The 21110-nt window shown below is 37.3% G+C and overlaps 1 protein-coding gene across 2 annotated transcripts; it reads left to right on the plus strand.

Moving 5' to 3' along the window:
- Positions 1-1423: 1423 nt before the first annotated feature.
- On the plus strand, positions 1424-15954 carry MRI1 (methylthioribose-1-phosphate isomerase 1). 2 transcript variants are annotated; one of them, XR_009155802.1, is made up of 7 exons: positions 1424-1619; positions 6476-6717; positions 6800-6969; positions 7902-8078; positions 9497-9721; positions 10201-11790; positions 15175-15939. XR_009155802.1 is itself a non-coding variant. In XM_058188950.1 (6 exons), exons 1-6 carry the CDS (start codon positions 1488-1490, stop codon positions 10332-10334), a joined length of 1080 nt encoding a protein of 359 aa, XP_058044933.1. In that variant the 5' UTR covers positions 1424-1487; the 3' UTR covers positions 10335-15954. The 2 variants fall into 2 exon arrangements, 1 of the variants encoding a protein (XP_058044933.1); XM_058188950.1 differs by having other exon boundaries at positions 10201-15954.
- The last annotated feature ends 5156 nt before the right edge of the window (positions 15955-21110 follow it).

Below are 21110 nucleotides of genomic sequence, written 5' to 3' on the forward strand. Positions count from 1 at the left end.
TGGCTCCTATCCTTTAAGAGGCTTTTGTTGAAAATATATTAATCTACTTCATTAACTCTTATTGAGCAGATGGTAATTTTAAAAATCTGGCCTGAATCTCAGTTTATGTTTTTAGTGTGATGGAATGTCTATTCCATTACCCATCTGCTAATTATTCCATTGCCCAGCTGCTGAACTCATGAACTAAGCAGCCAAGACCAGTAAAGAATATATATCTATATCTATATCTATCTATCTATCTATCTATCTATCTATCTATCTATCTATCTATCTATATATATATATATATATATATATATATATACACATATATTTATATATGTGTGTGTGTGTATATATATATAGATATAGATATATATAGATATAGATATAGATATAGATATATTTTCTGAGGTTTTCAGGGCTGTTTGTATGTAGGTCTTTGGTTGTTCGGGTTTTCTCTCGTGTAAAATTGGAAGTGTCTTGGCGGCGTTTGACGAAGTCTCATTCGTCATCTTCAGGCTTCAGCTTCGTGCTTCTGGGAGCAATGTTGCCTGAAGATGACGAATGAGACTTCGCCAAAACGCTGCCAAGACACTTCCAATTTTACGCGGGAGAAAACGCGAATAACCAAAGACCTACATACAAACACCCGCGAAAACCTCAGAAAACAAATATATATATATATATATATATATATATATATATATATATATATATATATATATATATATATATATATATATATATATTCAGATGTTTAATATTGTTCTAGTATGAAAGATTAACAAGGGCATAATCTCTACAGGCTTGTTTATGAATAAATCCATTGAATCCAACAGGTCTTTTAAAATGCATGTTCTAAATGAAATAAAGATTGTACAATTAGTTAACATCATGGATTATATATTTATCTTATTACTTTTAATATTCATTTTAATTATATCTGCCAATCAGGATTTGGGATTTAACCTGAGAAATGGTGAAACACAACTCAAGCAATGTAGTACATTAATATACACATTTTAATTTACCAAAGGACAAATGATGGTTTGTGGAAAACCTCCAGTGATGGAGCACCCACAACTATTGAAGGCAAGCCTTCTACTGGTTAATTTGTTTTTGTCCAAATTACTGCCAAAACAGCTGCATCAATGTTTGGTAATTAAGACAACTGGGAGAGGGGAAAAAATCCAACATTTTATTTTAGAACAATGTTCTGGAAAGTGTCTATTTATTTTCCCCATAAGGATACACTTTTACGATTAATTCTAATTTAGTTTGCGTGCCAGGTCTGGACTGTCAAAATCCAGATACAAATGTTAAGAAAAGCTTTGCTGCCGCCTCTGATCATCCGGAGTGCTGTAGCCCAATCTGCCTGAGACAAAAGATATTTTGAACCGACGTTTCCTAGGACCCAGCAGAGACGTCGGCAAAGGACCGATTCAAACACGTCGTAGGTGACCAGGGATCTTCAGACTGCTGCAACCTCAGAGTGGGCGATCGCCATGAGTTTGGAAGCGCTTCGGTACCGCAGGGGATCCCTGCAGATTCTCAACCAGCTTCTGCTGCCTCATCAGACTCTCTATGAGGAAATAAGCAGCGTTCGCCAGGGCTGGGAGGCCATTCGGTCTATGAAGGTGCTGCCAGGGGGGTGGGACAAGATAGCAATTACCGAGTTCAGCAAAAGAATGTTGCACGTGTATGTCTAAAAAGCACTGTAATCAGAGTCACCGCCACGTAGTACGGAGAAGCGTTGGTGTTACAAAGTCTCTGGAGAGTCTCTCAGATTTTGAATATTGACTTATAGATGAAGCTTTTGCGGAGTTAAAAGTCCGGCAAAGCTAAGAGTAAAAATGAGGCAATATAAGGATTTTAGGCAACAAAGTCATGGTTGTGTTCATATCGGAAAGGCAAAGTAATATTTCACTGTGTTGAATCAATCCCAATTGGCTCCTATGGGGAGCCAATATCCGCCTTTTCAGCCACGAGGGCAGTCTAACAAAGCATGCTAATCTAAAGCCAACAAAGCATGTTTGGGTTTAATATGACATGCAAGAGCTGGAAATCTGTTTGCACATGTATGCTTACTATGGTATTATCTTAGCCCATATTCAACCCACATCAGGGGTACCAAATTTAAGCTACAAAAATCCCAACAGCCAGTAGTGGTAGCAAAACTAACTTTATGATGCCATCTATGAGGACCCAGATTGTTGGGGGCAATATGCTGACTTTGTAAACCACTTAGACAGAGTGATGTAAACCACTATGAAATGGTATACAAGTCTTAAGTGCTATTGCTATCTAGTGATTGTTTAAAGGTAAAGGTTCCCCTCGTACATATGTGCTAGTTGTTCCCGATTAGGATGCAGTGCTCCTCTCCGTTTCAAAACTGAAGAGCCAGCGCTGTCCAAAGACGTCTCCATGGTCATGTGGCCGGCATGACTGAATGCCAAAGGTGCACGGAACTCTGTTACCTTCCCACCAAAGGTGGTCCCTATTTTTTCACTTGCATTTTTTACGTGCTTTTGAACTGCTAAGTTGGCAGAAGCTGGGATAAGTAACGGGAGGTCACCCCAGAGCTAGGGATTCGAACCGCTGAACTGCCAACCTTTCGATCGACAAGCTCAGTGTCTTAGCCATTGAGCCACTGCATCCCTCTAAGTGATTGTTTAGAGTTGCGCAAAGCCAAATTGGTAGCCTGACATAAAACAATATTTACATACCACACTAGGATAAAATAAGGCTTTGAATTCGATTGTGGTTCATGTTTTATCCAAATTCAGCCATTGTGTAAGAGATCTGTATACAAGTAATTCTTGACTTACAATAGTTGATCCAGTCTTCTTCTTCTTCTTCTTCTTCTTCTTCTTCTTCTTCTTCTTCTTCTTCTTCTTCTTCTTCTTCTTCTTCTTCTTCTTCTTCTTCTTCTTCTTCTTCTTCCTCCTCCTCCTCCTCCTCCTCCTCCTCCTCCTCCTCCTCCTCCTCCTCCTCCTCCTCCTCCTCCTCCTTCTTCTTCTTCTCCTCCTCCTCCTCCTCCTTCTCCTTCTCCCTTCTTCTTCTTCTTCTCCTTCTCCTTCTCCTTCTCCTTCTCCTTCTTCTTCTTCTTCTCCTCCTCCTCCTCCTCCTCCTCCTCCTCCCCCTCCTCCTCCTCCTCCTCCTCCTCCTCCTTCTTCTTCTTCTTCTCCTTTTCCTTTTCCTTCTCCTCCTCCTTCTCCTTCTCCTTCTCCTTCTCCTTCTTCTTCTTGTTATGTTGGATGGATATAATTCTTGTGATGGGACTTGAGCAATGTAAAAGCAATTTGAATTTTTGGGAATTAAATTATATTTCTCCTGATTAAGCCTTAAAATTACATTTTTTGCAACAACCAATGTGCTGATAGTTTTGAGTTTATTGATTGCTATTTTATGTATTGATTACTAGTCCAATATCTCTTTCACAGGTACCATTACTAAGCTATATATCCCTTATCCCATATCTGCAAGTTTATTATTAAAATAATATCAATATAGTCTACTTTCCATTTCTCTAACTCTCAGATTAAAAAGATATACGGATGTTATGTTATGCCCTTATTTACCTGATTTTGGTACCACCTTTGGGGGAAGGAGGATTTTTCTATTTTTACACCATGTATATCCTGTGTAATGGTTTCAATTACATTGGCCACCAGGGGGCAGTGGAAAACTAGTTAATTGCACTTGTATGTTCAATTCAATTTACAGGCAGTTCTTGCTTACCCAGCATGTATTTTGCAATTGTTCAAAGTTACCAAGGTGTTGAAAAAGAAAACTTACGACCAGTTCTTGAAATTTGGGCACACAAAATATGGTCATCTGATTATAATTTGGACACTTGGCAACTAGCTTGCACTTGTTGCAGTGTCCTGTTCTCAAGTGATCACCATTTGCGACTTTCTCTGCTGGCTACCCACAACGAAAGTCAATGGGAAAGCTGGTAAAGAAGGATGCAACTGACTGTGGTAATTTGCTTACGCCTTCCCCTGCCTGGCAGCAGCCAATCCCAGCCCTGCTGTGTGCCACATCTTACCTGCTTGCCAGCCTCGTTGCGGCTCCCTGGGTCTTGCTTAATGACCAATGATATTTGCTTAATGACAGCAGTGGGAATTGCCGGGATTGCCATTGTTAAGCAATGCTGTCGCTTTATACAACTAATCACTAAGCATTGGTCATTGAGAAGTCACTTATATTTGGCCAGTGGAAAGATGTTTTATTAAACGTCACAAATATTTCCAAGAAAAATAGTTTTTCAGTAATCTATCTGGAGCACTAGCTATCCCAGAACCAGAATAGGTGAGGACTAAAAAGGGTTACAGATTCTTATTTAATATATACTTAGATAAAGTACGGCTTTGTAGAATTAAATTATTAGGCGTAATGTTGGGAATTATATTTCTGTTTAGTTTATCTCACTAAATATTTCCAGAAAGAATCTGCTTCATCTCAAGTAAGGCTCTCCCACTGTCAAATTATTGAAATATTGGGGATGCATTTGGCTAGATTTAGCAGTGTTTTATTTGTTTATAAAAATAATTTTACATGCCAGCTACTCTTCTGATTCTAGGCATCTTACAACACAAAATATAATATTAATAAAATAGTAAAATATATTTACTGATTATAATTATGTGCCATCAAGGGTTTTTTTTGACTTCTAGTGACCACATAGATAGGTGTCCTTCATTATGATCTATCCTTAACCTGTTCTTTCAAGTCTTCCAACAGTGCACTAATTGTCACTGTAACTGAATAATACAGTACTATAGATACATTTATCTGCTGATGCCATAAAATTTATTTATTTATTTCTATCCCACTTTTATTATTCTTGGAGTGTTGGACTGCTCTTTTTCTACTACAGAGAAAGTCTTAGCCTTTCTGATTTCTTCCGGGATGAGTGTATGGAAATCCTCTCCCTATTAAATTACCTGGGTCAAGCAAATTCCTCACAAGAAGATGGATGTTCAGTATATTGTACAATCCTCTTTAGCCTATTATTTTCTGCAAACCTAACTAATCTGATTAATTTATGGGACATGCAAATTACAAAAAACAGGCTAAGTAACCAGTCAACTAACTGTGTGAACAAAGCCCATCATAATTTTATCCTAATACTTGACGACTTTAATATTTTCACCTCTTGGTTCATGTTTGGTCGTCAAGTATAATAGAAAATCACTCTGTTTCACCTTGTATGTTAGCAGCCTGTAAAACTGTGATATTATCTCTCCTTCCATTTCTCTTTTCAAGCTAAATATACCCAGTCCTTCCAACTATTCTTAGCAGGACTTAATTTCCATCAGGTCATTTTTCTAGACATTTGAAGTTGTCGTTTTAAAATTCGATCAGATTATTCCAAGTAATCTTTTCCATTATTTCAGGAACATTTTGGTATTTATAAACAGTTTTAACCTTGTATAATGTACTTGATATGTTGAATTATTTTTAATATGATTGTTTGATATATTTATTGTTTTTATTCCTTTTTTGTTGTACATCACCAGAGTCACTTCTTGTGAAATGGGTGACCATATAAATTTGATAAATAGATAAATAATACTTATAGACTACATAATACATGCTGTGGAGAATTAATTCCCACTAGATTCAATATTGCATACTTCCAGGAAAATGGATATAGAAAGATAATTAATGAAATAGTCATTAATCCACAGAACATTCTATGGATCCTTTGAAAATATGACTTGACTAGTTCTCACTTGCATGGATAAAGGAAAATAGCTGGGCTTATATACAGTAGGTACCCTTCCCTCATAAAAACTAAGGAAGCTATTTTCTGTACCAGCTGATGTTTCTATCTTTAAAAGCGATTCTACATAGAGTGTCTTCTTTTCTATTGAAATATACATAGAATGCGTTAGAGTATAATTTACATCCTGGTAACTATATACTGATTGATGGGTAACATTGTAGTTGTAATCACCTACCTTGTTTCCTATGAGCCTTCCTATCCTCCCTTATTTCTATTTTGTTGTAGATTCTATTAATTAAAAAATATCAAATGAAAAACTGACATAGCATTTTTTTATTTACAATAATACCTCTAGATCTCAGATAGATTCCACTGGCCTCATTGGAAAATGTTTAAGCAGTGGATATTGAAGGCAAGACCTTACAAGAAGTATTCTTATCTATGTGGAGAAAATATCAAATGTAAACTGGAAGTCTAAGGAGCAAAAAGAGCATGCTGGGAGATTAAAAAACTATCAAGGAACAAGTTTACCCATTGGCCCTCTAGTAAATGCAACTTTGTGGTGCTCATTTGATGAGTAGTCAAGGCTGTCCTTGGACAGCCATTTTATGAGAACAGCCATTAGGTATTAACATTCTAAATATGCTTGCTGTCCCCCCAATGTACAGTCTTTTCTACCAGATTCTATTTGTGTTGAATATGAAGTTCCTGGCTTTCTATGTGTGTTATTTTAAACTGAAAATAAATATCTCTTCTTAGGTGCGAGGTGCTCCAGCCATTGCCATCATAGGTTGTCTGAGTTTGGCAGTGGAATTGCATAATAAAGGACATGAAGAGCTGAGTTTGGGTAACCTGGAGATTTTTGTGTTGGACTCACTAAGCTACTTAATAAGTGCCAGACCTACTGCTGTCAATATGGCCCGGGCAGCTCAGGAGCTGGGACATTTTGTCCAGCAGGAAGCAAAAAATGAAGGGACTACTCCAGAGAGTTTACGAGAAAGGTGAGGGTTTAAGGCCCTATCTTCTTTCTTCCCCTAAACTGTAAGCAAGAAACATGCAAGTTTGTGTAACCTCTTATTCTAGTGTGATCAACTGGGCAGAAATGTTGCTGGAGAAAGACCTGGAAGACAACAAAAGCATTGGGGAACATGGAGCTCGCCATCTCTTGCAACGGGTAGGGCAGGACAAAGTGAGAGTCCTGACTCACTGCAATACTGGCTCATTGGCCACTGCTGGTTATGGCACTGCACTTGGTAAGTGGCATCTCTCTGTACTCAAGAAGCATTACTGTTTCTATCTTTTGTGACAAAAGGGTAAGAGATTATGGTAAGTCTTTGACTTACAACCATAGTTGGGACCAGAATTTCCATAGCAAGGCAAGATGGTTGGAAATTGCTATGCTTTGGATGCTTCTGGATTGAAAGGATCAGCCAGCTATAAGCAGTTGTCCAGGAGACGCCCAAAACTGTTAATAGCACACATTCTTTGGGGAGGCTCCTTTTATATTTTTATGTGGTTTTTTTTTGTTTTTTTTTTGCATTTATATCCCGCCCTTCTCCGAAGACTCAGGGCGGCTTACACTATGTCAGGCAATAGTCTTCATCCATTTGTATACTATATACAAAGTCAACTTATTGCCCCCCAACAATGTTGTTTTATGTCTTACAGTATGACATAAAATGACATAAAATTTTGTCACTTGTGTCTCATAGTATGCCTTATTTTAATTGTGATGTTTCTGACACAAATAAACAAACAAGCAAGACAGTAAGTGAGTTGGCCCAGTCTCATGACTTTTTTTGTCATGGTTGTTAAAAAAATCACTCTAGTTGTTAAACAAATCATGTGTTACTAAATGAATCTAGATTTCCCCACTGACTTTGCTAGCTGGGAAGGTTGCAAATAGTGATCACATGACCTTAGGATGCTTCAACCGTTGTAAATACCAGTCGCCAAGCATTTTAATTTTGATCACGTGACCATGTAGATGCTGTAGTGGTTGTAAGTGCAAGTACTAATTGTAAGAGATGTCACCGCTTATAACAGCCTTCCTCAGTGTTCCACGTTCGTTAGGATTTCAGCTCTCAACATCTGAAAGAAGACTCCAAATTGCTTGGTATGTTGACAGCTTGTCACCTTTTATATGGTCTTGTTATTTTGACATGTTTATAACATTGCTTCTTAGGTATCATTCGCTCGTTACATGCCATGGGCCGTCTGGAGCATGTTTACTGCACTGAAACACGGCCATACAATCAGGGGGCCCGGCTGACTGCTTATGAGTTAGTATATGAGCAGGTGCCTTCAACACTCATTGTTGATAGCATGGCCTCCTTGGCAATGAAAGAAAAAAAGATATCAGGTAGATGTCTTGATTTCTTCTTTTTCTGCATTACTGCTTTCCTTTCTAGATTCCATGCTAGGACATGAGTACACATGTGAGTCAATGGCTGGCCAAGAGGTCAAAATGTTACGGAAGATGCTGTTCAGATCATTTATCAATACTGATGTCCTGGTATTGGGCATTCTATTTAGCTGGATAATACACAAATCTAAAAACCACTAAAATCTTAGTTCCAGACTTCAGAATTCCTTGGTAGAATTGGCAGCACTAATCATATACAAACATGGAAAGGAAAAACTTGTTGGAAGGAAGAACATATGGCTAATGGAAGTCAGAGTTGAAAGCAATGTTTGTTATGTAGGAGTCTCGGTTTGAATCTCTAATCTTCACTTAAAAGGATTTCAGATGAAAGGACAGAGAAAACTACACTGGAAAGTCTGGGAGGGCTGTTGCTACTATGAATATAAAAATATATGGGTTGCTTCTGTGAAAGGCATAGTTCTGTTTTATATATGCTGATCTCTAATTATATTTTTTTACTAAATAGCCTACTATATGCAACATTCCAAACCATCATCTGACTTAAGTTTTAGCATATGTATTGTGTGAACTCAACTGATAGGAATTTAATCAACAAGCCTTACTCAAACCATGGCTTCAACCCAGTTTAACCAAAGTTTCTACAGTCCCAATAAACTCTAGGACAGTGATGGCTAACCTTTTCTAGAGTGAATGCGCGTACACATGAACCCCCCAAATGCAATGGATGTGTGGCCCCACGCAGGTGCCCCCATGCATGTGAGTGCCCCCCTGCATGTGCTTCTGTTCATACACGTGCATCTCCCCGCATGCGCTCCAACCCTGCGTATGCATGTGCCCCCCCGCATGCAGCCCCCCCGCATGCAGCCCCCCTCCGCACGCACCCTGCCTCCTGTGCGCATGTGCACTGCTCCCCCACACACACCATACATGTGCGGCAGATATCTGAAGACCAGCTGGCCGGTGGGAGGCATGCACACTCAGTGGAGTGAACTGGAGCACAGCTTGTGTGCCATCAGAGAGGGCACTGCGTGCCACCTCTGGCGTGCATGGCATAGGTGCGTCATCACAGGTCTAGGAGATAGCACAAAGAACAAGAATGGTGCAAAGAACAAGAAAAATAATGAATTGTTCCTCTCTTCCACCCTGAGGAAATTTTAAAGACATATGGGAACATGTACCTGATTCTGGAAAATGCAGAGCAGGCATGCAATTCCCACTAGGGAAATTTTGTTAAAAAAACAAACAACAACAGCAAAACCCCACAGCAAGGTTTCCTTGTTCTTTTCTACTTTTCTCTTTATTCTACATTTTGAATAGTTTGGCAACTGACTAATTTAGGACATACAGGTTTTAGCATTAGGCTTTTAATTGCCATTGTCCTTTTTTCAATTTAGCTGTCATTGTGGGAGCAGACAGGGTTGTTGCTAATGGAGACACTGCCAATAAAGTTGGTACTTATCAGCTGGCAATTGCTGCAAGATACCATGGGATTCCCTTCTATGTGGCAGCACCCAGCACTTCCTGTGACCTGCAATTAAAACATGGAGGGCAGATCGTTATTGAGGAGCGGCCAAGCCAGGAATTGACAGACATCAACACTGTACGAATTGCAGCACCAGGTAGCAAAACGTTGGAAGATTATATGTAAACAAAGGTGGTATGTAAAGAAAGGAGACATGATAGAATATTAATATTTTCAGTACTATTTGAAATCAGTGATCTAACAGTGGCTACCCCAGCTTACATAAATCTAGATATATATATTTTGAGAAAGTTGTCATTGATCAAGAAAATGTATTCTGACTTGAATCTCCTTGGATACATGACAGTCTAGTAAGCTATTATTTACCTTTTGAAGAATGACAATTGATTATGGAAATGTAGTCCAAAGTTTCTTGAAGGACTTTAAGTTGCCTACCATTGTCTGTATAATTTTTTTTAGTCTTAAAACATCTAGATATCTTTTTTTCATCTTCTCTTTTTAGAGATGCTTGTTTCCCATTTTTAAAAACCAAGCCATAATATTTACCATTAATGAAATAACTATATCTGTTATATAACACTAATGGAACAGCACATATACTTTCTTTCCTTCTAGGCATTGGAGTTTGGAATCCAGCCTTTGATGTCACTCCTCATGAACTGATAACTGGTGGTATTGTCACTGAGTTTGGAGTCTTTCCTCCTGCTGAACTTCAGGCAGCCCTGACACGGGAAGTGTTTAAAATATAAAGAACCTGAGTTAAGTTGTTTCCAGATAGGGTGTGAATCTAATCTTCAACAATTGTTACTAGGCCTTCTTTCCCTAATCTGCAACCTTTCCAGATATTTGGGATGCAGATTTTTTAAAAAAATTTATTTTGTCACAACAGTATACGCACACATTGACATAAAACAACAACACATCATATAAACATATATATAAGCAAAGGTATGCAACAACTTTATTAATTTGATATAATGAAAGGGAACAATAGGACAGGAACGGTAGGCACTTTTGTGCTCTTATGCACGCCCCTTATAGTCCTCTTAGGAATGGGATGAGGTCCACAGTAGACAGTTTTTGGTTGAAGTTTTTGGGATTTTGAGAAGAGACCACAGAGTCAGGTAGTGAGTTCCAAGCATTTTGTATTTTGTACAACTGAAAATTGTAGTTCCAATTGCTGCAAGATACCATGGGAATACCACTGGGGTTTGGGGAACTTGTACTAGAAATTTTTGATTTTGATGTAAAATCTTGATATTTCTGCAACTTTGTTACTGAATGTTTGCATTTGCAAATTCAGCAAATTAAATAATGTTTCTTTCTTGAGTTTCGTCTACTTCGGCTTTGTGAGGCTTGCTTGGTTTTGGAATTTTTGAGTCATATTATGACATATAATTTTTCTTCGACTTCAAATTATTTTTTAAAAATATGTATAATATAATTCTTTATCTGAATCATTTTTCAATTGTTGCTTAGATTTCTTTATTGATATTCTACTATGTATTCACTGGCCTGGTGGCACAGTTGTTAGAATGCAGTATTGCAGGCTAACTCTGTTCACAATCTGGAGTTTGGTCCTGACGGGCTCAAAGTTGGCTCTATCCTTCCATCCTTCAGAGGTCTGTAAAATGAGGACCCGGATATTGGGGCAATATGCTGACATTGTAAACCACTCAGAGAGTGCTGTAAAGCACTGTGAAGCAATATATAAGTCTAAGTGCTATTGCTAGTGCACCATTTTTAAAACTGTTCTTAAGGTCCTTTGGTGTTGTATTTTACATGATTTTAATCTTATGACAACAGGTTTCTGCAGCATTGGCTTCCAATGTAGGAATTTTGTACCAGAAAATCTTTTTCAATACATTTTATGTAAACCTAATCTTGGTAGATATAAAAGTATGACCCTCTACTGATCTCTCTATTGTGGAAAAGGCAAGAAAATTCAGTGAGGATAGTCTGACATAATAAGGTTCATGGCAGAGGTCACCATTGGCTTACTTCTGCTTTACTTTCAGTAGAGTAACTGTTTAGGATCAATGCACATGACAAATATAACTTGTGAATGTATGACATGACATTTAAGTTCCTTCTTGACTGCCTCAGATCTTGCAAGCTGATTCTTGTTTTCATTTTCTGTTCTTTAGACAAAATTCATTCCTCACAACAGGCCATGTGTTTGTCATTACTTTTCATCAGAATAAGGTGAAATTTTACAATAAGTTATTTTGAAATGAAAATTGGGTGCCGAAAGAGAAAGATAAAATTTCAGAGCAGTGGAATGGGATAAAGTTTCTATAGTAACAAATAAAAATTAAAGACATAGGCAGGAATTGTTTTGAATGAATATGGTTTAAATACAAAGGTGTTTGATGAGAATGTAAGAAGTTTATTGAGGTGGACTGAATAATTGCAAATTGAAATTCAACACACATATACACAAACACACACACAAAATGAATGGGCTGAAAGAAAGAGAAAGACTTAAAATACAATGATTCTCAAATTCAAAAGTTCATGAGATCATCAAAAAAAAAAAAGTGATAAATTGAAAGCTCCAAAGACAGTTTAAGACACTATGTATGGACGTAGTGGAAGAAAGGATAGCTTGCAATGTTAGAAATGTTATGGAGAAGAAATTTAGAATAGAATGGAAATGGAAACGGAAACAGAATAGAATAGAATAGAATAGAATAGAATAGAATAGAATAGAATAGAATAGAATAGAATAGAATTCTTTATTGGCCAAATGTGATTGGACACACAAGGAATTTGTCTTTGGTGCATATGCTCTCAGTGTATATAAAAAGTCAAGATACATTCGTCAAGAATCATAAGGTACAACACTTAATGATAGTCATAGAGTACAAAGCATTCAAATCATACTAGGAAACAATATCAGTATAAATCATAAGGATATAAGCAACAAAGTTACAATCATGCAGTCATAAGGGGGAGGAGATGATATTGGTGTTAACTAGATTTAGTTAAATTTCCTTTCATTTTCTCTCTTATTTCTTTTCTGTACTATTTCCTACTCTTTCTGTTCCTTGAATAACACTACTAATCCCAAAGGAAATTGTGTGATGATGCATATGAATATGAATACTGCTCATATTTGACTTAATAACGAGATATAAACAAAAACATGAATAAATAAAAGCATGTACCAGAAATTGTGTTGATCCAGAAACATGATCATGTTTATTGGACCCGTGTCCCTCCTGGTTGGTACTGGCCACCCGGGAAGTGACACAAGGCTGGCTCCAGAAAATTGTGAACGCTTCTTTGATGGAGGGTGTTTTCCCTGCCGCCTTGAAAGAGGCGGTTGTGAGGCCCCTCCTCAAGAAGCCTTCCCTGGACCCAGCTATTTTAGCAAATTATCGTCCGGTCTCCAACCTTAGCTTTGTGGCGAAGGTTGTCGAGAGTGTGGTTGCATGACAGTTGCCCCAGTACCTGGATGAAACTGTCTATCTTGATCCATTCCAGTCCGGTTTCCGGCCTGGTCACAGCACGGAAACAGCCTTGGTCGCGCTGGTTGATGATCTCTTGAGGGCTCGGGACAGAGGTTGTTCCTCTATCCTGGTCCTATTAGATCTCTCAGCGGCTTTTGATACCATCGATCATGGTATCCTGCTGCGCCGACTCGGGGGACTTGGAGTGAGGTGCACTGTTCATCGGTGGTTCTCCTCCTACCTCTCCGACCGGTCACAGACGGTGTTGACGGGGGGACAGAGATCGACCCCAAGGCGCCTCTTATGTGGGGTGCCGCAGGGGTCGGTTCTCTCGCCTCTTCTGTTCAACATCTATATGAAGCCGCTGGGTGAGATCATCCGTGGTCTTGGGGTGAGTTGTCATCTATACGCTGATGATACTCAGCTCTATATTTCCACCCTAACCACCCCAATGAGGCTGTTGAAGTGATGTCCCAGTGCCTGGAGGCCGTATGGGTCTGGATGGGGAGGAACAGACTCAGACTCAATCCCACCAAGACCGAGTGGCTGTGGATGCCGGCGGCCCAGTCAGCTAATTCCATCACTGACCATTGGGGGCGAACTATTGGCCCCCACGGAAAGGGCCCATAATCTGGGCATCCTCCTGGATGCACGGCTGTCTTTAGAAGATCATATGATGGCCATCGCCAGGGGAGCTTTTCATCAGGTTCGCCTGATACGCCAGTTACGCCCCTTTCTGGATCGGGCTTCCTTATGCACGGTCGCTCATGCCCTTGTTACATCCCGCCTGGACTACTGTAATGCTCTCTACATGGGGCTCCCCTTGAAGGGTACCCGGAGACTCCAACTGGTCCAGAATGCGGCTGCGCGGGTGATAGAGGGAGCACCTTGTGGCTCCCGTGTAACACCCCTCCTGCGTAATCTGCACTGGCTCCCGGTGGTCTTCCGGGTTCACTTCAAGGTACTTGTTATCACCTTTAAAACGCTCCATGGCCTACGGCCGGGATATTTACGGGACCGCCTACTGCCACCATTAGCCTCTCACCAACTAGTGCACTCTCACAGAGAGGGCCTCCTCCGGATACCGTCAGCTAAACGATGTCGGCTGGCGACCTCCAGGGGGAAGGCCTTCTCTGTGGGGGCCCCTACCCTCTGGAACGAGCTCCCTCTGGGGCTTCGTCAACTCCCCAATCTCAGGTCCTTCCGCCGCGAGCTGAAGACGTTGCTGTTTCGAAGAGCAGGACTAGCTTGAACGTAGTTTTAAATTGGGGTTTTTAAATCAGGGTTTTAAATGGGTTTTAAATTTGTATTTAAAAGTTTTAAGGCATCAACTGAATTTAGTTGTCTATTCTTTTTGCTGTTTTATATGTATTATATGTTTTCTGTTGTTTTATTGGCTGTGAAGCGCCCTGAGTCCTTCGGGAAATGGGCGGTATACAAATATAATAAATAATAATAATAATAATAATAATAATAATAATAATAATAATAATAATAATAATAATAATAATAATAATAATAATAATGATCAAAATAGATAGAAGTTTAATCTCTCTTGTTTGAGGATTTTAGTCAACCTATTTTCTGTCAATGATGCTCTTAGAAGAATTACTGTGATTATGTATTGAAATGCTTTAAACCCTTCAAAGATTCTGTTCCTTACTTGTTTTAATACAGCAGAATTAATGTTGAAATTAAAATGGGCAACCTCATATAGAAAGGAAGGATCTATGGGGTTCTGTATAGGTATGGGCCATTTTAATTGGACAGAATGAAAACAATAATAGTTCATGCTCATAAATCTGTTTTTTTTTAAAGCATTTAAATTTCCTAGGGCTTCAGAATCTATATAGGAGATTTTAAATTTGCAACTAATCATTTTACAAAAGTATAGCTCAAAGGAATCTAAATTTAACTTACTGGGGGGAAAAAGAGGTTATGCTAGCTTTGATTGACTATAATTTTCAGCAGCTGCAGATCTAACCCTATTTTAAAAAATGCTGTCTCAATTAAATGAACTGAATTTGAAGTTATGACTGCTGTAGTAGGGCTTGATCAGTACCTTTGTAAATGTTCTGTATAGTTTGGTTGCGTTTGACTGACCCTAATGATTTTTTATTTCACCAATTCACAGATGGTTCTTGACGCACTGTGTTCATGAAAAATCCTAATGTGAAAATTTGCTTAAGGTCAGGATAATTTAAATAGGCTGTCAAGAGAAGCTTTTAGAAAACCCAGTGTGTGACTCTAATCTGCAAGAATTCTCATTAGCTGTGCCTTATATTAAGACATTGATTTTTGGCTCTGTTCCTTCAAGTGGAAAGTTCCTCTTTCATCAGTGTGGATGGTGGGTATATTAAAAATAATTTCTCTCTCTGGATGTTGTAATGCCTGTTTAATGGTCTTGTTGGAAAGGTTAAAACCAATTATTGTTGTGATTTTTTTCCTTCTGGCATTTCCGTTGTGCATCATGGGTCAAACAATTAGCAACCATAAAAATGTTCATTGTAGAATGCTGCTCTTGTTATATCTATGTATCAAGAGCAAGTTAACATTTTTTTTCATTAAAATGAATACCCTAATATTAAGTTATTGTTATGGCATTGTAACATTTGCTACAATATGTATCATTTCTAATCTACATGGAAATAAATTATTCTTTATTCTAACTATTGCTGATTGTTATTTTAACAGCTTTATAAAAGTATTGATTTTATTTAATTTGTACAAAATCTATATTATCTTTCAGAAAATGTACTTTTGATTATTTTCTTTTCTTGTCTAGTTTGGGATTCTTCAAATGAGAAAAAATGTCTTGTATTTGTTTAATTAAAATAATATCTTTTAAAATATCCTATTTATTTTGTACTTTTGTCTCCGGACCTAAAACTATGTTTTTTAGCACTAGGTGGCATCTTAACTCTGTCCATTGTTTTAAAATGATTTCTGCAGGAGGAAGAATAAAATAGTTTGCTATTGTTTGTTTTTATTTCGATTTACTGTAAAGTCATTTTGACAATAAATTTGATGAGTCAGATATATTTTATTTATTATTATTATTATTATTATTATTTATTTACAGTAGTGGCCAAAATTGTGCAAACCTTTTGGGAAAAGTATATTTTCTAAAACTAGCTAATAACAACACTCTTTTTTGGAATACTACCACTATTATATATCAATGGAAAGATAATTTAATCAAGAATGTAATGCAATGACTTTTATGAAGGATTTACTATTAGAATAGCAGTTACAGTATAAAGAAGAAAAGTGAAACACGTAGAAAAAAGGAGAATTATCACCATAGAAAAAATTATCACCATAGAAAAAATGAGATATACAAAAATTATCACCATGTCAGTAACCTTTAGCATGAATTATGGCCTTAGAATAGACTAGAATAGAATTTTTATTGGCCAAGTGTGTTGGACACACAAGGAATTTGTCTTGGTGCATATGCTCTCAGTGTACATAAAAGAAAAGATATCTTCATCAAGGTATAACATTTACAACACAAATGATGGTCATAGGGTACAAATTTAACACTTAATGATACGCTTAATTATAATCTTAGGGTACAAATAAGCAATCAGGAACAATCAATATCAATATAAATCATAAGGATTACCAGCAACAAAGTTACAGTCACAGTCATAAGTGGAAAGAGATTGGTGATGGGAACAATGAGAAAATTTAATAGTAGTGCAGATTTAGTAAATAGTTTGACAGTGTTGAGGGAATTATTTGTTTAGCAGTGTGATGGCCTTCGGGAAAAAACTGTTCTTGTGTCTAGTTGTTCTGGTGTGCAGTGCTGTATAGCATCGTTTTGAGGGAGGAATTGAAACAGTTTACATTGTTACAACGTCTTCTCATGGAGTGAACCAAGTCTTTTAGTTTTGCAGCTGTTATAATGTTAAACCAAGATTTAATAATTGCTTCTATTAACTGGGTTTTATTGCTGGGTCGCTTCTGACTAACAAGTTTTTTTAGTCGGCGCCATAGATTTTCAATTGGGTTAACATCTGGGATATTCCCAGGCCATTCCAGCAGTGGAATATGATTATCTTGAAACTCTAAAAAAAAAAAGTGGTGTTATTAGCCATCAAACCTCAAAAATACACTTTTCCCAAAAGGTTTCCACAATTTTGGCCACTACTGTATTGTTCATTTCTTGTGGCTATTCTTTCTACAGCTTTCTTTGGGGACAAGACACTTCGTTTGATCAGAGTTTTGTTTGTTGTCTCCTTCGTCGCTTATCTGTTGATTAAACTGCAGGCTTTTGAAATAGTAAAACTTCAAACTTCTCTTTGAGAATTTCTTTCAAGCGATTTCTGGTTATAATGGTTATTAACATTAACTGTTATTCAGGTATCAAGAAAATGTCAGTGTGACTTTAGACAGATACCTTGCTGTAGGCACATTTTTTGCCCCAATTTTTTTTTTTACGTATAAAAATAAAGAGGAAGCTACTAATGAAAGTCTCAGGCATATGCATGATTCAAGATGCCAGCTATCATTTATAAAGCTTTACATGGAACAGAACAGGATATTTGCAGGAGTACCTTTCTCCTATTCTTTATGTTTGCCCTATCAGACTTAGCAGCGGCAGCATGTTCTGGTTTTTTTCCTTTGAACATTACCATACAAATCTGCTGAATAGAAGAATAGAATAGAATAGAATAGAATAGAATAGAATAGAATAGAATAGAATAGAATAGAATAGAACAACAGAGTTGGAAGGGACCTTGGAGGTCTTCTAGTCCAACCCCCTGCTCAAGAAATCTTATATCTGTGATGGTGAACCTAAGGCACATGTGCTGGAAGTGGCAGGCAGAGCCATCTCTCCAGGCACTCCAGCTGTTGCCCGTGAGTGCTGGCCACCTAGTCTTTACACCGTGGAAGCGCCAAAAACCAGAAGAGCAGCTCCCTGGTGCACATGCCGCCAACCTTCTAGTTTCTGGTACGCTCATGCCACTGGTTAGCTGGTCTTCGCATGCGTTCCAGAAACTGGAAGACCAAGTGATCAGAATAAGATAGTGAAGGATGACAATAGGCTGAACCAATAAAGAAAATTGGTTAGAAAGTTTAGAATGAATAGGAATACTCTCTTTGTAGAAAGTGCCAAACAATCCCTACATTACAATTAGAAGACTATAACAGAAAGTCTTCTATTAACAGAAAGATGTTAATATAGTTATCAGTTAAACTTGGCTTGAAAAAGAACTTGGCTACATTGTTTGGCAGCCATTTTATGAGAGTATCCCTAGCGTATGAAAATTCCAGTCACCCAAATAGGTCAAAGGCTCCTGGTTTTAAGATTTTGTAATCATGAATCACTCTAGTTAATAATGGAAATTCATGTTCTCAATCCCCTTCAGGCAATGTCAAAGGAAATGGAATCTGTAGGCTTGAGGCTTGTTCTCATAATGGTAAATTATAGCTGTTCATGGTAGATGAACATAACCATTTTTTTCATTAAAGTCCCAAGAAGTTCAAAATTATGACAAAAATTGGTGGAGGTTGAACACCTTTGTCTTGAAGCCATAGAAGAGGCAGAGAATCAATCTTGAAATATAGTTTCTTACTTGGGTTTTTAAAATGGAACTGTATGTCACTGTTAATGTAGTCCACAAAGAAAAGTTTGTTTTAACCTTGATGCCACCTATTTAGTTTAACAATTATGAACACCTTGTAGAATCATCACAGTCTTTTGATTTAGCTGATCTTTGCATTAACTAGTGGATGACAATCTGTAGAACGATATCAGCAAGGTTTTTTTTTTTACTGGTGAATATTTAACACATCTTTAGAGTTTAACAATGTATAATAAAAGTTCAGCTCTCTTGTTAATTTTCTGTTAGATTGCTTGTCCTGATTTCTGAGAGGTGTAGGTGTATGCTAAATTATCTTGTCTCCAATTGTTCTAAATAGAACATGATTAAAATGGGACTGAATTTCAAATAATTAAAGAAAAAAAAGCCCTGAGTATAAAATGTACCTGCAATCAGTACCTGGAGATTAGCTATAGTCTACAGTAATCAGAAATGGATGAGAGCAAGAGTTCATTAAACTATCTTTCCTGCATTCTGAAAGGCCATAATTTACAATTGTCTATAATTCACATTCACTAGTTAAGACAATAGAATAACATAAATCTTTTTGTGTGGGTGTGCTGCTGCATTCTTTAAAAGGCAATGGATATTGGCAGCCAGATGGGCAATGATAAGTATGAGAAAGAGATTTGTGAAAAGGCAAGTCACACATCTGTGAGGCAAGAGAGGTGGGATAAAAAGCTGAATTGGGACAGGATCAAGACTAAATGATTTGATCATACTAAGAAATGAATAGCAAGCAAATCAACCAACTCTTCGAATAATGTGCATCTAAGTAACATTTCTTGGTAGCAGTGATTTGATTATGAATAGCAGTGAAAACCATATAAGAAATCAAATGAAAGATCTAGTTAGCAGAAACAACATGATAAAGCAAAATAATTTTGTAAGTCTAATTAAGACTACTTGGAAAAACCACTAAGTTCAACAGGAATTGTGGCAAGGTCAGTGAGTATATCAGGAACATGGTCATTTTGACCCCACAGATTGCCCTTTTTTAATTACTGGATTTTTGGTTTTTTTACTGGGAAGAGCCAAGTAGGGTAGAATTTGCTATAGTGTTAAGAATAGAAAGGATTGGAATCTTCAACCTGCTTCCTTCTTTTTTATATTTTATGGACATGTTAAACTATTGGATACCTAGCCCAGTAATTTTGTTTCAAGAAAATCATATGTGGCATAATGTTTGGGAGTTCTGGGCTTTGCGTAGAGTGCACGATTCGACAGGGAGTGGGAAATTTGGAACAACAGAATTCTAATGCTGAATTTAAAATGAAAATGGATGTCAAAGAAAACTGCAGAATAAGATAAGGTTCAGTTCTGAGTTTGGTGAAAAGGATGTTTCATATTAAGAATAGAAAGGACAGTTGAATGAATTAAGGATGTATATGCTTTCTTACACTAAGGAGGAATTTGGTTATAGAAAAGTATATGCTAAGGCATAGTCCTCGAAACATATGTGCTCAGAGAAAGAAGTGGTGAGTCAAGACAAAAATTAAATTTGATTTCAATTTTAGGTAAAGTAAAATTCAATACCTGGGCAGGAATAACGTAAAGGTATTTAATACTTTTTTTTTACATTAAATACTACATTTCATTGACAAATTCTGGAACTGCATCCAAACCTTGGGGATGAGAACATTGCATGCATGACTCCATGAGATCAGGAGTTAATCAATTTTGTTTTGTCAGATCACATGACAGATTTGCTGTTTGGCATGTCTGCTTTATATATCCAAAATTATTTCCTTAGAAAAAAACATTTTGCATAGCATGGCCAAGAGAGACCTAGACTGAAATAAATTTTTCCTCTTATTACAAAAAACTTTTAATATGCTTAGTAATTTCAGATTTGCTAATAGTTTTTTTATCAAAATGTACGTGCTTCACTTGAGCGATTTGCTAATGCTTTCACATCCATTATTGGCAAACAGCAATATATGTTTTAGAGATTGCAATCAGCTCTTTTAGGAGGCAAGGATTCTCTCTGCTCTTTTTATCATTTACGTATTAAATTTAATTTCCCAGTATGTTTGCTAAACGTTTGTGTATGTTGGCATTTTGTTTCTGCAAAAAAACTACAAATCTTACAACTATGAAATTATTTACCATTTATATTTTTTGTTTTAAAATGTCAATTAAAAAGCCATCTTTGGGGAACTAAGAAACAAGTTGCATTTGGTTGAGACTTTTTAGCATCGTGGTTATTCCCTATGAAAAATCAACAACATATGAATTTAGCTAGCAGAGATGATAGTAAATAGATGGATCAACTCATAAAGATAGTCCACTGAGCAACTAGCATAACTGACTGGCTGTTGTTGATTTTAAAAAAAAATTCTAAGAATTTATTCATAAATGGATGGAAAAATACCTGGACAACCAGCATGAAATGTTGGTTAATATATTGAGCTGTGCGATACAAGCTCAAGACTTCCTCCAGTTCATGGGAACTCAC

This window comes from Ahaetulla prasina, chromosome 6 (assembly GCF_028640845.1).
Source record: "Ahaetulla prasina isolate Xishuangbanna chromosome 6, ASM2864084v1, whole genome shotgun sequence".
NCBI classification, from domain to species: Eukaryota; Metazoa; Chordata; class Lepidosauria; order Squamata; family Colubridae; genus Ahaetulla; species Ahaetulla prasina.

Bases quoted from the DNA above. Each gene is read 5' to 3' on its own strand.
- MRI1 (XM_058188950.1), top strand. From the start codon at position 1,488: ATGAGTTTGGAAGCGCTTCGGTACCGCAGGGGATCCCTGCAGATTCTC. The intron at 8,079-9,496 runs GTAGATGTCTTG...TTTTCAATTTAG, and splicing joins GAAAGAAAAAAAGATATCAG to CTGTCATTGTGGGAGCAGAC. The intron at 9,722-10,200 runs GTAGCAAAACGT...CTTTCCTTCTAG, and splicing joins TGTACGAATTGCAGCACCAG to GCATTGGAGTTTGGAATCCA.